This window comes from Macrotis lagotis, chromosome 6, assembly GCF_037893015.1.
Source record: "Macrotis lagotis isolate mMagLag1 chromosome 6, bilby.v1.9.chrom.fasta, whole genome shotgun sequence".
Classification (NCBI taxonomy): domain Eukaryota; kingdom Metazoa; phylum Chordata; class Mammalia; order Peramelemorphia; family Peramelidae; genus Macrotis; species Macrotis lagotis.
The window spans coordinates 87,492,982-87,511,620 of NC_133663.1; the positions used below are offsets into that span (position 1 = coordinate 87,492,982).

Genomic DNA, 18,639 nt, shown 5'->3' on the forward strand with positions numbered 1-18,639 from the left:
GAAGTTTGGATTTTAATTTCAGCATCTTACAATCTGCAAATACATGTGGGATAACTAGTTTCTTTACATATATCTTCTAGTGAGAGTTGAAAATGTGAGAAACAATCATGAAAAATGAAAGAAAAGTTAGAAAATAAATAATCTGGTAATTAGGGTAATGAATGAAGGAGGAATATTGTACAAACTGAAAGGCAAGAATGTCATACCCATAATGAATCCGAAGTGTATCTAACAGAAATTGCACACCATATTTCTTTCGGAAGACCCTTCTACTATCTTTGATAATGGTTGAAAGATATTGTATATGACCTAAAATAAAAATTTATTATTAGAAGATTCATTCAAAAGGAAGATACTACATAAATTGCTAGATTTCTTTTCTAAACAGAATTTTATTTAATCTCACCAATCCGAAAGGGAAAATCTCCACGATTCCAGATACGAAAATCAAAAAGTAAAAATTTATACATTTGCTGCAGAAGTTGTACATTTTTCTCCACTGATACTTGCTCAATTAGTAGCTGTACCGCAACTAATACATTCACATCCATTAAATTACTTGGAACCTAAAATCCAAACAATAATAGGGCTCAAAGAAAGGTTTAAAGTTGGAGAGTGAATAATTTTGTTTGCAGCATTTAATAAAACTACTGTTCAGACATGTGATTTTATAGTTAGAGGTTATTTCCTTTACCAATAAATGTCCCCATTTCTGAAACCTGTAGTTGCCAAAGGCATTGTGAGAGAAACTTACTTGCTAAGTCAGAGTGTATTGTGGGGATGGGGAGGTGAGGTTGTTGAACCCAGGTTTTTTTGGTTTCAAACACCACTTTTCTTATCCTTTTCTGTGTATACTAGTATCAAAACAACTTACAGCAATACTGCAAACAGATGTATAAAATATTTAAATTTAAAGCAATTCGGGGCAACTAGGTAGCACAGTGAATAGAGTGCCGGTCCTGGAGGAACTAAGTACAAATCCAGCCTCAGACATTTAATAATTGCCTAGCTGTGTGACCTTGGGTAAGTCACTTAATCCCACTGCCCTAAATAAATAAAAAGATCAAAGCAATTCTTAAGGTTTAATCAGAAAATTCTAATGTATGGTTTTCAAAAGCAAGATGTCTTCCATCACTTTAAAAAGTGAAAATCAGTGTCAAAACTATATTCAATACCACAAATACTAGGAACTGAAATAAAATAAAAATGTGATATTTTGCAAACTTCCCATTACAGAGGGTGCCCAAAAATCTTAGTGCAATTTTAAACAATTAAAGTTATTAAGAGTTATAGTGTTGGGGGCAGCTAAGTGATGTAGTAGATAAAGCACCTTGGGCAAGGGCAAGTCACTTAACTCTACTGCTTCACAAAAGCCAAAAAAAAAAAAAAAAAAAAAAGATTTACAGTGTCAAAATATTTTAAGTAATAAATCTTAAAATGGCACAAAGATTTATTTGTGATACCATGTAGAATGACTAAAAATTTTACCAAAGTCTATTGGATAGATGCAAAGACAAAAAGAACTGTTTTGTGGGTAAGTATCAAAATTTACTTAATAACATACTTGCTTACCATCTGTAGTAAGGCTCCAAGGATTGCAACTCCATGGGAGTGAATGAAATTTTCTTGATTGATAGGGTGTCTCTGAATAAAATGCTTTATCACCAAGATAAACATTGCAATTAAATTCTTCTCTAGTCTAGACTCTGTAAAATTGTGGGCAGAATTAGCACATTATAATAATTATTTTATCATTCTTATTTTATAACATTTCATATTGCAAATTGTAACTAGGAACCAATTTTGGTCAGTTAATTTTATTATTCGTGTATTTACATAATATAAGTATCAAAGAAAGCAAACACATATACACATGTATATCAATTCAGAATACATACATACACACACACACACACACACACACACACATACACACACACGCACATGCACAAACCAGGTCAATTTGTTCCTCCAAAAATTCAGAATGCTGTCTTACTTCCAAAATGAGATGATATTAGGGAAACTAGCCCTAAGTAGAAGCTTTTGTTATCTAACAGCAGCGATAACACATTAAATCTCTAAAGTTTCAAAAATTTTAATTTTCTTTTATACATAAAACTTTCTGAACTATCTCTGAAAAAAGAAGTGGAATCCCATTGTTAACTTAGCATATGATGAATAAATTAAATTAATAATCTATTTAATTCCCAGTTTACAAAAACATTTCTTCATGTCCATCTTCTTTCAGTACCTGAAGCTTTTGTGGAAGTTAATACTACCCAGTCTCCTTCTACAGGTGTCATCATCTCGGGAATCACACTTTCTTTATTTCTTTCAATTATCTGTCCATCAAAAAAGCTGATTTGTTCCAATAGTGGAAAGAGGACATTTAAGCCACCAATGCAATTTATAACATCCTAAAAAACAAAATGAAAATTTTATCTAGAAAATAAAAAACTATAAAAATAATAGCACTGACATGCTTTAATTTACACCTTTTTATAAATGATATTTAAGAAAGATAAATCTTATAGGAAAAAATGGCTAGGTGATAGGTTTTTTTATGGCTCTATCTGGGGAAAGCCTAGTCAATTTTTTCCCCCAGTGAGAATCCAAGTCACCACAACCTGTCAACCACTAGAAATGTAGACATAGGAGGAAATAATCACCTTCTATAAATAAATAAAGTTAGTTTTGTGAACTTAGTTATGTTAAGTATTGGCAAACATCAAGCCAAGAATACTCTAGGAGAAATCTAATTTTTCTGTGATAACTACAAAAGTACTGTGTCCTCTTTAAAGGTCAAAATTTCTTCTCTACCAGGTAAAGAAAATAAGTAACTCATTTTTTTTTTAGTGAGTACTTCCTATACTCTAAGATTCTCTGAACTATTGCAAACCCCCTTGACAAAAATTAAGAAAATTGGATGAATTAAAAAAAAAGTCAGCAACTTATCATCATATCAAAGGGACAGAATTTTTGCAAAACTGTCCAAATAATATTGTGACCACCAACTGTTGGATTTAATTAGAAGAAGCTTCACAATCTGAAAAGTATCTCTTCCCTGTGAAGAAACAGATTGTAATTTGTGTTTCACTTTAATGTAATTACTATTTTTTATTTAAACCTAAAAAAGATCTTAAAAATAAAGTCCTGGGCAAGACAACTTACTTCCATTTAGACAGATTGTTGGTTAAAACAACGTATTTTGGATGTCATAACTCATCCACAAAAAAAATCACTTTTAGTGAATCAAAATTGCATTATTTCCACAAATATTCTATTCATTTTCCTTTTTTCTTTAGGGTTTTTGCAAGGCAAATGGGGTTAAGTGGCTTGCCCAAGGCCACACAGCTAGGTAATTATTAAGTGTCTGAGACTGGATTTGAACCCAGGTACTCCTGACTCCAGGGCCGGTGCTTTATCCACTATGCCACCTAGCCGCCCCGTATTCTATTCATTTTCAAGAAATGCCACTATAAATATCAATTCAAAACATCTTATTGTGACTGGTACTCAAAATTCAGATAATATTGATAGTGCTATGTTAACAAAAATTCTTTAACAGAGGACCATCAAATTCATATAAACTTATAATTTATCATATATTTACCTTGATGTCCCAATTCACTACTTTGTTTCCTGTTAATCTTCCATGAAAACAATTGACTGATAAATCAAGGCAGATAGAATTTCTGCAGGCCTAAGATTCCAAGAAAAACAGAATATAGCACTTTAATACAATCTTAACAGTAGGTACTTAATAAATGCTTTCCTAATAAAAGAATAATTATCTAAGTAGCAAGGGCATATTAAACTTTAATTTTAAATAGAAGACTGCCATAAACTCTAGGACTGTCATTCTCTGTTTACCTTTTGATTATATGAATCAGATCCAAACTCCAGGGAGATTCCTTTATAGCAACATCATTTTATACCATGACTCCATCCAAAATAATTGCGAAAAATAAAAGGAGTCAATTTAGTGGACAGCAAAATAATCAGTAAATCAAAAGTCTAGACTCAACCTAGACCCATATCCAGCACTTATGAGCTGTGTGGCCTTAAACAAACCACTTTAGCCCTCTGAGTCAAAAATATTTTAACTATAAAATGAGGAGTTTAGATGTGCTCCAAGGCTCTTTTGCATACTATCATTTTAAGGTTTAAAACATCAAATATTAAAAGATCAATTACAGGCAAAAGAATTATTTTCCCTCAAGACATCAATAGCTATTCCTCACCATTCTACACAATAAAGTTACCTAAATGAGGCATTTCAGAAATCATTTTGAAAGGATTTAGGTATGTTCATTATATCCCTCAGTGAACTAATTTTTAAAAATGTAATTTCATATTTAGTCTGAGAATGAGCAAGCTATCTTTGGAAATAGATTCCATTCCAACAGAAAAGCAAGATCAATTTTTCTTATATCAAAATATTTTCTCCAAGTTCACTGAAGGTCATCTTACTTTTATTTATATCGTCCATAGAACCTAAAACAAAAGTTATCTTCTCCTGCATCAGATTTCTTTCAGCACTTTGTCCTCTCCTCCCTACCCCACTCCCATTATATTACAACAAATTTTCCTTTAGAGAAAGAATTCTGATATGGCTTCAGTATCTAATTTAATGCTTAGCATATGGTAGGTTCTTAAGTTTTTGAGATGAGTAACACGAGTATAAGAGCTTTGCCTAGAATGAACTAGGCAGAAAATCAAGGACTCTTATTATTGACTCTATTATACCATTAGGGATCTGAGAAAGGAATTTTTTGTAAAGGAGAATTTGTTGTATTAAAATAGCTCTTTTAACAGTTTGGCAAAATAGTGTGAATATTTCAACAACAAATTAAGTACCTACTATGTTCATGATGCTTTAATATAAAGTGTAGTCACAAAGACAAAAATGATCATTTTTAACCTTAAAGAGCTTACCCTCTTGGGTTGAGGGGGCATGGGATAGATAGAATTTACAGATAAGTAAATAAAGAAACTATACAAACAATTTTAAAAGATGCATTAACAACTAGGTAGTAGAGAGGAGGGTTCAGAGAGAGGTATTCAGGAAAGACTTCCTTTGAGGTAGCACCTGAAATGTGCTTTGAAGGAAGCTCAGGATTGTAGGAGAAAAAGAGGGAGTCTTCAAAAAAAAAAAAACACAAAAAGAAACTAAAGCAATTGGTATACTACACAGAAAAAGAGGAGTCTCTCTTGGGAGTCCACTTGTACAGTCACATTGGCAGAAGGGAGAATGTCATAAATGGAGGGAAAAATAAACCAGTTACACAGCAATAGAGAGTATATTACAATAAAGGGCAGTAATTTAAAAAGGCAGAGAAAGAGGGAAAACTGCAGTAGTACAATGGGTTATCAAATGAAAAATAAGAATGTGAATAATTTGTTAAACAAATTCCTCCCAGCTGTTAATCCCTCTCCTATATTACCTTGGATGAACTCTGTGTATTCAACATCTCTGTATTTTGTTTGTTACAACAGCATTTAAGTCCATTAAAGGCAAGGAACTAAATATTAACTCCAATTCCTAGAAGTGCTTAAGAAATATTTATTGATTACTTTTACTTCTCTGGTATTTATTGGAACAGATTTTTATCTTCAGGATATGAGCTTGTTTTCTTAGATTTTAGGTTCTTTAAGGGCAAATCATAAAGAATAAGATACTGTTTTAAAAACCAAATATATCTAGAGAAGCAGATGCCCAGTACAGATTTGTTGCCCTTGAAGGATCACGAGTAGAATAGCGATGACCTAGTGTTTCTGGCTCACCCTGTGCATCAATGATTGTAGAAACACCATAGGGTACAATGGGACTTTAGGAATGATAGACTTGACAAGCTTGCCTTTTTTTACTTCACCATCATTAATAATTTGGCTTCCAAATGTGATTTCAAAGGAGTGTAGTAGAATAGAAAGAACGCTATCAAAGCTGTACAACCTGGGTTCAGAACCTGGCTTCCTGGGCATGTTTGATAAATTCTCTGGGCCTCAACTTCTTCATCAGTGAAAGCAGAGCTATAGACTACTATAATCCATTATCTTTTAAGAGTATAGGTTAGCATTCTGTTTGAAAAATGTGGAAAAGATAGTATTTCAACCCAAAAGTTGGATTTTTAGCAGCTCTATAAACAATTCTATCATTTTGGTTCAATTTTATAAATTTAGTTCTACTGTTTCAAGACAGTAGAATCAAAAAATATATTGATAAATAAATATAGATATAAATATATTCATTCCATATCTCAGAGTTTTTGTAAACATGCATGTTTTTCAATAGTCAACAAACATTTATTGATCACCAATGTCTGTAAAACATCACACTGTACAAATTCATTTCTCAGAAAGTGAGGCTCCATTCTTTCCAAATCATTCCCACTAGAAAAATCTACCTAAACTTCAATCACTCAGCAAAATAAAATGACATGTAAATAGTTGAAGAAATATGAGCAAGAATGGGAAATGAAATGTCATTTCTTTTCCACCAGTGGATTCACTGAATAACAGTATTGATGATCAGCATTTATATAGTATATGTATGTGTATGTGTTATAGGTACTGTAGCAAAAGCTTTACCAATATGATCTCATTTGATTCTCACAAAAACTTTGGGAGATAGATGCTATTATTGTCATTTTACAGAAGAGACTGAGACAAATAGATTACATAGTCAATCTATTAGACAAAGCAAATCTAAAGAATGATTCAATTCTGAAAAGTGAAAGAGTGATCTTGAGGAGTATATTAACTATGGACATATAATATTTACTACCATTAATTTATGTAAGAAAAAGACATGATGCTGGGGGAAAAAAGTTATACGGGTCAGTTTGCTCTGTGGAAATAAAACCTATTTATATCCCATGGAATTAGTTGGAATCGGATTTCACTTAAATGGTTCCCAGCTTCCTTTGAAAACTACCTAGTCTATATATAATTAAACAAAAAACTTTTTCTAACCTTTGGTGTGTAGTAAAGAAGAATTTTACTAGGCAGATCTGGCATTTCAAATTCTGGGACTTTCCAAGGACTTAAGCAGTTTGGACCTGAAAAAAAAATCACAACACTTTACATTCTTGCAGATTGATATTGATATGTTCTATGTAACGGTATATAAATAGCATTCCTCACACAACACTGTTTTCTCAGTTCCATTCCCTTTCTTTGCCATGACAAGACTACTCTTCCTTCCTTGCCTCTATCACCTGATTTACTTTAAGTTCAGCTCAAATCCCACCTTTTCCTCATAACAGGTCTTCCCTGATCTGGAATAATCTTCCATTTATGTTGACTGTATATTGAACATGCCTTCCCTGCCCTCCCCATAACAATGAGAGGGCAGAGATTGTGGTTTTGTCATTCTTTGCATACCCACTTCGTAGCAGAGTATTGCGCAAGCTGTTAAACAGGGGAGCTAAAAAAGGTCTGGTTTAGGATGTTTTTCATATCTCTTCCAATTTATTCAAAGCCAAGAAAAGTTCATTCTAACAATATCAATTGCACCATAGATTCCTTGTTCTCTAAACCTACTATGTAGCATAAAAATCCACTTAAAAATAAGTATTGAAAAAAAAATAAATAAGTATTGAGAGACTTGACTGCACAAAAAAAGAGGGAAAAAAAAAAGCTTATTTTGGCTTTTTCTTGAGAGAAAAGGCAAAGCTCCAAATCTCACCAATGTAGTGAAGATCAAGGAGCTAAAACCTAGATTCAAACCAAGCAAGATTATATAGCTTAGAATAATCCTGCCTCCGTAGCCCCCTCTCCTCCAACCCAATTGGTGGGTCTTCAGAGTTATAACCTTTATGTGAAAAAATCTATACAGTAACAAAGAGAAGAATAAAATGTTTTCATAAAATATTACCTCACCATCCCGACGGTGAAAATACCAAAAAAGACTTTTAATAACTTCTATGTCCATCCAAATGAAATAATCTCTGGATATGCAAGGTTTTCTAAGAAAAGTTTTCTATCCTCCTAATCAATAAAAAAAAAAATCTTATCATCAAACAAGAGGCTTTATAAGCTTCTTTGGAATGTAAGCTTTTCTCACAGGAAAAGTTTACTATCCTCCTAGTCAGTAAAAATAGTTTTATCAAAAGTTAGGAGAGGGAGTCACCTGTTTTGTATCCACAAGGGTCTTTCTTCTAGAAATAGTTTAAGAATAATTGTTTGTTTTCTCTAATATTTCTTAACCCTGAGAGGATTTCACTAGGAATATTAACCCTGAAATGATTTTATTGAGAATATTCCACTCACTACTGACTGCAAATTGTACTCTGAGCCCATGAAAATCTCTCTAAATTCTGGTCTAACTTGATGTTCTTTTGGGTTTCTGGCCCCCCCCCCCTCCAATCTACCCTAGACCTGCAATTCCATCAGTCCATCTTCCACCCCTCCACAGACAGACCAATCACTCCTGAATCTTATTGTCTCAGTGAAGAGACTTAAACCCTGAAAGGCTAAGGGTCTAGAATACAAGGTACTGAAAGCTGAGAGCTTACATGTATTAGAAGCAGCACTTGAACATCTTCCTGCCTGAAAGGCTATAATATTACTGCGTTTTCTTTAGATTACAAAGGTTCTTTAAATACTCCAATTTTTCAAATAAAAATGGAATTTTAACACCAATTTTTCAGCTGCCTCAAGTCACATGTTATTTAAATATCTCAGACTCTGATAAAGAATATTCTGAACATAATCCTTTAACTGTTGATATTGTATACTGAGCTACTGGACAAAAGACTAAATTCTAGTTAAAATTTTTCAAGTATGCTGAGTTCAAAAGTAAGAAAAACTAACTATAAAATGAGACCCAACTATAACCAATTAAGGAATTTATTTTGCCTGACTATGCATATTTTTTTGTAGGTTTTTACAAGGCAAATGGGGTTAAATGGCTTGCCCAAGGCCACACAGCTAGGTTAAGTGTCTGAGACGGCTTTGAACCCAGGTACTCCTGACTCCAGGGCCAGTACTTTATCCACTGCGCCACCTATCTACCCCTATGCATATTACTTTTAAATTTTTATTTAAGGCAATGGGGTTAAGTGACTTGCCCAAGGTCACACAGCTAGGCAATTATTAAGTGTCTGAGGCTAGCTTTAAACTCAGGTCCTCCTAATTCCAGGACCAGTGCTCTATCCACTGCACCACCTAGCTGTGCTGACTATATGCATATTATTAATAGGAATTTTTATTTTCCCAATGAAGAGTTGGAGAGAAATGCAGAAAAAAGAATTTGTGAGAACAAAATTTAATTTTAAAAAATTAAACTTTAAAAAAGAAACACAAAAGAGAACAGAAAAGATTACTCCCTTTAACTTAAATATGGAATGTCAAATTCTAATCTCATCATGGATTCTCAGTTATATTAATTTATATGTAATAGAATTATCTGCTATGTAGAATAATTATGCATGTTTTGTTTAATCAATTTATTTAAATCAAATGTTAAATACAGTATTATTGAATTTTTTTTTTTTTAGTAAATGGGGTTAAGTGGCTTGCCTAAGGCCACACAGCTAAGTAATTATATAGTGTCTAAGGCCAGATTTGAACTCAGGTACTCCTGACTCAAGTGCTGGTGCTCTATCCACTGTGCCACCTAGCCGACCCTATTGAATTTTTTCTTAAAAAAAAATTAAAGAATGGTTATTTACTTTTGCAAAACTATAGTATCAAAGTATATCATCATCCATTAAGTCTGACACCATGAAAGTAACCCTGGGTTGAGGACAATTCCAGAAAACTGCAAACTCTAGAAAAGTCTCACAAGGTATAAAGACTTGAGTACATGACAAGCAAGATGTATGTTACAAGCTAGAAGAAAAACAAAGTTCTAAGAGGTTCCTCTACAAAGGACTAGTCACCACATGATTAGTATTTTAGACTACAGTAGTCATTAAACAGTCTCCTAAGTCATGCAGTGGTTGCAACTGCATTTAGCTATCCATATAGATAAAATCACAGTTTCCTGAAGAGAAAATAGTTATATTTTCTTCTACCTGTAATTAAGTATACTAATGAGGCTGGGTGGGGGGGGAGTTTGCTACAAAGCTGTGCACCTTTCCATACTCACCTGCCAAATATAACAATTTAACTTGAGGAGGATGCAATGCTTCATGGAAGATGATTACTGACCCAAGCTGACCCTCAAGAGATGTTGGACATCCCCATTCACTATCCTGAGTCCCAGCTGAAATTAACTTGGTTAGCAACTCTGATTTTTCAGGTGTTCCTCCCCAGGAGGCTGAAGCCAGAATTCCACCAAATGATGTTCGGTGAGGAGTAATTGGAGAGGAAAAAGGTGGGTCTGGGATTTGGGATGGAGGGGGTGTAGTTGTCCTTTGTCCAGCTGAGCCAATACAGCATGAAGTAAAAGGCTAAGAAAAAAAAGAAAATGTTATTATAAAATTTTCAAACTATTCAAAAATTTCAATTATATCATTTATATAATTAAAATTAAGTTATAGCCAAAATATCAAAATAACAAATAACCATATTTAAAATGATAAACATCAAAGGGCTTTACTTTTATGGTTTTCCAAAATAGAAGTAGAAATATCATTTTTCTAACCTTTGTTTTAAAATTGTCACACTGTTAAATACAGTTCTGAAGGTAAGCAAAAGATATTAAACTCAAAGGAAAAATTTAATAACTACTCCAATACCTATATCCTTGCCTTCAACAAAGAATATTCTGGGCAATGAATGGATTTGTTTTATGAATGGATTTGTTTTGTGATGTGAAGGCAGAAGACTAGCAAGAGATGCCAAAAAAAGGAGAAAGAAAAAGGGGAAAAGGTCATTGTAATATTTTCTGAAAAATACACAGAAGAAAACAGGAGGTTCTAAAGGAAATACCATTTATTGGTTTTGAGACTAACAAGCTAAATAATTTCTAAATAAAAGATCTATAATAAACTTTTATATATTAAGAATCATAGTTTCAGACACAATTCATTTTTTCTTTTCTATATATGGAAATATTCATGTTTGGAAATGTTTGTCAAGTTCAGAATAACAAAAAAAATTTTAAATAAGAATACACAGGTCAGATAAAAACTATTTGAAAAGATGGCTCTTCAATGCTTCTAGACTATTTATCACTACTCCTTAGAAAATTTTTTTTTGCAAAGCAAATGGGGCTAAGTGGCTTGCCCAAGGCCACACAGCTAGGTAATTATTAAGTGTCTGAGACCGGATTTGAACCCAGGTACTCCTGACTCCAGGGCTGATGCTCTATCCACTGCGCCACCTAGCTGCCCCTTCCTTAGCAAATTTTAAGTATAAAATGATTTAAGTGGCACTACTCTATAGATTCACTAAGAGTCTTGGTAAATATCAATCCACAAGTATTCATCAAGCACCAGTGTTGGTGACATCAGGCAAAACTCTTAGAGTCTCTGTCCTTCAGAAATTTAGAAAAAACACATTCATTTATATCATCAGTATATATATATATATAAAACACAGTCACCAAGTAATTGTGGGAGGAAGGAATCCAAAAAAAAAAAAAACTGTACATAAATGTTGGAAGAAAGACTCCAAGAAGCATTCCAGCTATGGGAGAGAGTCAATGCAAAGGCCCAGAGAGGGAAGTAATATATAAGGAGGCTGGAATAATAGGAAAGAGCTGCTTGGTAAAGTTCTGGGGGTGCTGCTGAAGCTTACATATAATCCTGGATTACCCTCAGATTCAAATATCAGCTCTGGCACAAACGAAGTCCCTGGAGTTCAATGAGTATAGAGCGATAAAAACAGACCTATATTTTAAGAATTGCACCTGGAAAGAGGAGATGATTGAGCAGAGAGATAAATGAAAAGTCTACTGAAATAGTGCAGGCAAGAGATGCTGAGGGTCTACACTAGAGCTAGTCACTCTACAGGGGAGGAGGCAGGAAAAGAAATATGCAGTTATGAAGCACCTTACTGCATTTGAGGTACAATGCTAAGTGTTCTATATCCTCTCATCTGATCTTCACAAAACTCTGGGAAGTAGCTGATCTTATTAGCCCCATCTTACAGTTGAGGAAATGGAAGTAAATAGCACCACAGTATTCTCCCCTGGTTAGGTATGAGAGAAACAATCATATTAAACTGAAACTCTTCAGCACAGACCTGAGAATGCCCTTCACTGACAGGTACTATGGGCCTTTGAGAGAGTAGAGTTGCTGTATGTACTTACTTCATTCATTGCAGGAAACCTGAGAGGGGCAGAAACCTTCTGCTGTCCATTGACATAGATATAGACAAGGCTCTGGCCAAAGGGTCTTTTTCCAGGCACATGAACAATGGTTATGTTGTGCTGATTAAGCAAAAACAGTCAGTCAATTAGGGTATTTTTAGTCATAGTTTATGTATTTAAAACTTTCAAATATTTCAAAAATATTTTAAAAAGTAAAAAAGTTTGTGCCATCTAAAAAATTTATGTGTGTGTATATATATATATATATATATATATATATATATGTATATGTATGTATGCATGTATGTATGTATATGGCTAACAATGATTATAACTTTCTCAAAGCGAGGAAAAATATCATCCTAAGTGATTTCAAGAAAATATTCATATATATTTCCTAGAAATAGATAGGAATAAAATATTTCCATTATACTTTCATCAACTCCAATAAAAAGCAACAGACTTCATTATCTTTAATGATTTTTGCTTTTTTATTCCTTATACTTCAACATAAAAACTATAAACATCTTGCAGAAATCTTCCTTATTATTTTCTTTTAGAAATTATTAAGGTCTTTGAAGAGAATGGAAACAACTTTTATTCAAAAAAGGCATAATTGCACAAGCAATCAATAGAATTTTTGAGTACTTGTGTTAATAAAAAATTCTGATCCAATTAAGATTAAAAACAAAGAGTTCCAACTAGAGGAATAGTTTCAAGATGATCTAGTCACAATTTGTACATGGTTATGCATTCTGTTTGTTTTATTTTTTAAATAAAGTTTCTTTTGAAAGCAAAAACATATATATATAATTTAGTAGTTACATTAGGGGAGTAAAAAAACTTTAGAAACAGAATAATGATATTTGGTAAAAAATGAAAAAGACAAGAATAAACTGCATACTGAAGTTCTAAAACACAGAATAAAACAATGAAGAGTTATAATGTATTTTTCTAAACCTGGCTAACAGTGGACTGAAAAAAAGTTAATTTTCACTCAATATTTCTTTTTCCAAGGAATTAATAAAAGATTTCCTGATACCTAATAAAAGATAAAAATTACTCACACTACCCCAGCATAGACAGCACTAATTAGGTGAGTATTCAAAGAGCATATAAATCCGTTTACAAATGAAGATGGAGTACAATTCCTGAAATAGGGGCACCCACAAATTGATTCAAGATGCCTTACCCAGAGGGAATCACAGAAACTGTGGTCAGGAAGTACAACAGTTGCATACTCTCTCTTGGTACACACAGCCACCACCAACACTCCAGAAGAAGTCAGAAATGCTTCAAAGCCCATGCCACTTGCTGTAAAAAAGCTATTTAAAAAGAAAATCAAGAGTAATATTCTAGTTTAAATTATATTTCATTGTCATCAAGCCCATTTAGTCTTCACATAGTAAATAGGATTCTGACATGCTAATCCCAATTTCGGGGGGAGGAAGACTGGGAAATGAGGGAGAATTGGACCTGTGATTTCAGTGAACTAGGGAACACCAAAAAATGGAATTGGCAAGTCAGCACCTGCTTTGCAAGTTAGAGTTCCAGAAAACCACTGTCTCTGGGTGTAAATGAGTTGCCTATGGTCAGATTTCCAGTATCTGTCAGAGGTAGGACTTCAATCCATGACTTCCTAACCTTGAAGTCAATGGATGATACCAAGGTTGGCAGTCTAGACCTTATGCCATGTGACTGCTTTTTAATATTACACATACTGAGAAGACATTTTAATAAATGAAGGGTTTAAAAAATAGAAACTCTGAAACTGATGTATTTCAAAATTCAGAAAGTGCACCAAAGCATAGTATCACATGTACAATTAGTAAATATATTCCACAACTTTGATAAGTAAGTACCTGTACAGTTGTTTTCTTTTCCCTCCCTTGATAGAGCCTCCAGTATGCAACTGATCCTGATCCAAACAAAGCCACGCACTGAAGGAAAAGGCAGACCCTGGCCATTTCTGAATGGATGGTACAGAAAGACCTGCCATACTATGAGACAAGTTAAAATATTGAAGTGCACTCTCTAAAGTTTGCTTGCGAGCCATTGCCAGGATGGCACGCAATACAGGAATGGTATAAGAATGGCTCTTCTTGGAATCATCTGTTCTCAGAAGTCTTATTAATCTGTGGAGCTCTTCAGAACTCATTGACTGACTCCCCAAAGAACCAAGGAGAGCAATTAAGTTCTCAGCACAAGTACAATGAAGTGAAGAATGGGAAGCAAGAGTATCAATGATCCTGAGACCCATGTTATTATTGACACAAGTAGTTCGACTCTGTCTATTAAGAGAACAAATTCGCTTCAGCCAGTCAGAGATGAATATCTGTAGGTCATGTGATTCTAATTCGGCAAGCCACTGGATAAGCAGCAATAAGGGCTGGACGTTGCTAATGCCCAAAATCCCAACTGATGTGTGGTCCCCTTCTACAGCCTACAAAGATAAATCATAAGTTAAAAATTCTGATAAGGCTGCTGTTTAATATCTTATAGCAAACAGAAAATTTTAAATAACTCACCATATTCATAAGTTCTTTTAGCAATTCCAATGAAGGTTGACCTAGGGATTTCAATACCTCATACATATGAGCATAACCAATTCGTTCTTTAAATACCTCCTAAAAAAAATACAATAGAACAATAATGGAAAAAGGAAGGGTAGCAGCAGGGAGAAGCTAGACATGAATCTGGAAAACCTGGGTTCAAATTCTGACTCCAACTTTCTTTAACTTTCTTTAAGATATGACACTAAGCATCAGTTTCCTAATCTGTAAAATATGAATTATATAAGGAATACCTACATACAAACTGTAGCAAGAATGAAATGAGAAAATGTATAAAGCTCTGTGCAGACTTTCAAGAATCACGGCCAGTTAGTCATCAATGTGAAGGAAAAGTATATTCTCCCTGAATAAGTTAAATTTTTATACTTTGAAATATAATATTCTTAAAAAACGTTGCTGAATTTCCAATTACTCTAACCTACAAAAATCTCAAATTCCAAAATAAGTGGTAAAATAAAGTTCATAGTGTAGGTCATAAAAATGCAATCGATTAATACAAAGTACAATTGTAACTACCTTAAACTCTTCCTCTGCCTAACTCTTTCTTTATATAACTGTCAAAAAAATATTTATAATGCACAAGTCTAATACCATGTGATTCCCCTACTCAAAACTCAAATTGAAATGGCTCTTGATTTCCTATGGAACCAAATGCAACTCTTCCAAACCTACTCTGAATTACTCCTCTTCCCATCAAATAGGCTGACCTGCTTTTCCCTCTCAAGCTTCTGACCTGAAGACAAGATGTCCCCCAAGAACAGGTTTCTCCTCACCTCCACCTCTTAGACTTTTTAGCTTGCTTTCTATAAGCCTCCCCTTAGTGGAAGCCTTCTAACATGCCCCTCATTGTCTGTACTTCTCAAATTGTCTTGGTTGTTTACATGTTGTACAGCCTAAAAAAAATCCAACTCCTTAAGGACGTTGTTCATTTTTGTCATTGTATTCCAATGCTAATCACAGTGCTTTATAGAGTAGACACTTAATAAGCGCCCTTTTTTTTCCCTCCTCAAATCTGAGGAGAAATAATTCAAGGAGTTTCAGCAGGTAACTAGTAAATCATTTGACCTCAATGAGTCTGTTTATCTTTAAAAAGTAGACAGTCTTGGGGCAGCTAGGTGGTGCAGTGGATAGAGCACTGGCCCTGGAGTCAGGAGTACCTGAGTTCAAATATGGTCTCAGACACTTAATAATTACCTAGCTGTGTGGCCTTGGGCAAGTCACTTAACCCCATTGCCTTGCAAAAAATAAATAAATAAAAAAAGAAGACAGTCTCAAATGCTTTAAAAGTTCTTTGCAGCACAAAATTTCATGATCTGGTCAAGTACTAAGGGGAGCTAAAGAATATACTAGAACCTAAATTCTATGCTAACTGCTGAGGCTATGCTGCAAGACTAACTTTATAAAAACTTCTGGGTGTTGGATGAAGCCCAGGAGTGATCCACTTTAAACAGTATATTCATGGCAAGGTTTCTAAACCTGAGTATCAAGCATAACATGGAAATACAATTATTAGGGAATACAAAGAAAAAGGAAGTCAGAGGGTGAGATGAGTTCTTGGACAACTAAGTAGTGATCCATATGCCAGATCAGTTTGGACAGATGTTTGTCTCAGAACAATCATACAACACTTGCAATTACAGCTTTTCCTAATTAGCCTCTTCTTCCTTTCCAGGCTTCTTATGTTTTGCACCTCTAATCATATATAAAGGTCCAGCCTATACTGGCTATTTATTTCTCTTCATATAAAACATTCCATAACTGACTCCAAATATTTTCATGGTATCCTCCATGCCTGGAAGCTTCTTCTGCACTTCTATATTCAAACTGCCTAATCTCTTTCAAGATTCAACTTAAATGTCACCTTCTGCAGAAGACCTTTTCCAGGTACCACTCTTTGGTTACCTTTACACTTTTATCTATTTAATAAGTACTAAGTTATATGCATATTGTCTCCTCCACTGGAGTCTAAGTTCCCTAAGGAAAAGAACCATGTTCTGGCCTTTTTTTTTTTTTTTTTGTATTCCTAGAATTAGCACAAAACAATTTCTGGTAAAACAAGCTTAAAAGTTTGATGAATAATTACTAACTTCCTACTGTCCCTAAATTATTTCTTGATGTTCTGTAAACTGTGATTCTTGGTCTTTACTCTAGAATTGATTCACCTCAGGACTGACACAGTATGTATGTGTATGCTGAACAGAATTTTGAGATACAGAGGGATAATAAATGTCACAAGAAAGGCCAGAAAGAATATTAGATTTGAGGTCTAAAGATGAGGATTCATTTCCTGGCTTTGTTTCCTAACTAGCAGTGCAACATTCCCTAAATCTTCTTATTATAAAAATCTATGATTATAAAAAGGGGATAATATTGGTTTGATGTACCTCTTTTGTGGGATTGCTGCACAGATTAAGACTATGTCAGAATGCTTAGCAACCATGAATAAATAAAATAGTAATTATTAATAGTAACTAAATATAACAAAGATTATATGTGTTGTTATATAAATATTAATTATTATAATTTTACAAATGAACATAAAAACACCTTAGCAGCTGGAGATTTGTTCATCACTGCTGTCAGGGCCTGAATGGTAGAAATAGCCAAAGAATCCAACTGTTCCTGAAATACCTAGAGTGAGAGAAAACAATGTTCAAAACAAACAAGCTAAAGGTTTATTAGCTCAATAGGAGTTAAGAACTGTGTTCTTCAAACAGGGTAGGGGAAAAAGGCAATTACAGAACATATTATCACCTTCCTCCCCAATGACATGGATTAAAGGACATCACAACCTGAAAGAAAATTCACTTACTAAGCAAAAAAAAAAGTAAGACATATTAGGAAGAAGTTGACATTCACATATTAAAGTGTTTGAAAGACAAAAATCTAGGATTCACTCAGTTTTAATGGACAATCTCAATAGGGAGGAAAGTTTACAATTTTAAAAGTCTATTATGCTATCATTGTTGCTTAAAATTATATTTTTTGAAGTTTAATTTTCCCCCAAATAGCTAAAAACATAACAACTGTTAAGTTTACAGCTCTTATATTTTTAATTAATTATACAGTATTTTTGAATAAAAATCAACTAATCTTAACATGCAAGCAAATAATCATGTATTTTAAAATAAAAAACAGAATTTTGGACATCTGAGAAGCATGCATGGTATACAACTGTTGATGACACCTTTAATATTAAAATGGCTCATGCCAAAAGTGATTGTTTTTACAGATAATAAATAAGTGTCATACATGTCTATCACATATTAGACCATTTCAAAGATACGGAATATGTTCATTTGAGTGTAGGGCATTTTACCAATAAATACTGGGAATGAAAACCTACATCAGTCTTAACTGACAATTCTCAAATCTTAAAGCTTAAAGAATTACTATACCGAAAAAATGCTTTCAGGGGATCAGGTAAGTCACTGAATTGGTTCTAAAACAGTTATACTATAAATAGGCTCCTTTATTCTTCTGGTCCACAAAAGAGTTTTTGATAGGGAGTGAATGTTCTAACATACTGCTGTTGTATAGGAAGCTGTACTCTTCAACAAAAATTCCAATCAGTCCAGGCCTCCATCAAATGACATAAGACACTGAACCTTCCAATAGCTTCATTTGCATTTAAAGTAGAATATTGCAGAATCTTGAAATTAGATGGCTACAGAGGAGAAATATGTCTTGAACTCCATTTCAAAGGGGTTAGTTAATAAAGTATAAAAAATATTTTAAGTCCTCTGTTAGAAATTAACATCTTCAAATTAATTTGAAAATTTTCCCTTTGAGAATTAAAACCTTCAAATTAATTTGAAAATTTTCCCTTTTAGAAATATTGCTTCAACTCTGAAAGTCCTT

At 33.6% G+C, this 18,639-nt stretch overlaps 1 protein-coding gene across 6 annotated transcripts in view; it reads right to left on the reverse strand.

The window, feature by feature from the left end:
• Window positions 1–18,639, reverse strand: part of NBEAL1 (neurobeachin like 1) — a 209,765-nt gene that overhangs the window by 94,064 nt on the left and 97,062 nt on the right. For all 6 annotated transcript variants that reach the window (XM_074191603.1, XM_074191606.1, XM_074191605.1 and 3 more), the window contains 12 exons: window positions 17,326–17,409; window positions 14,734–14,832; window positions 14,068–14,648; window positions 13,398–13,530; window positions 12,206–12,325; window positions 10,097–10,400; window positions 6,976–7,061; window positions 3,614–3,703; window positions 2,252–2,417; window positions 1,573–1,706; window positions 407–566; window positions 207–309 (listed from right to left, as the gene is read on the reverse strand). In XM_074191603.1, coding sequence (XP_074047704.1) covers window positions 207–309; window positions 407–566; window positions 1,573–1,706; window positions 2,252–2,417; window positions 3,614–3,703; window positions 6,976–7,061; window positions 10,097–10,400; window positions 12,206–12,325; window positions 13,398–13,530; window positions 14,068–14,648; window positions 14,734–14,832; window positions 17,326–17,409 — 2,060 coding nt within the window. The remainder of the gene's footprint in view (window positions 1–206; window positions 310–406; window positions 567–1,572; window positions 1,707–2,251; window positions 2,418–3,613; window positions 3,704–6,975; window positions 7,062–10,096; window positions 10,401–12,205; window positions 12,326–13,397; window positions 13,531–14,067; window positions 14,649–14,733; window positions 14,833–17,325; window positions 17,410–18,639) is intronic.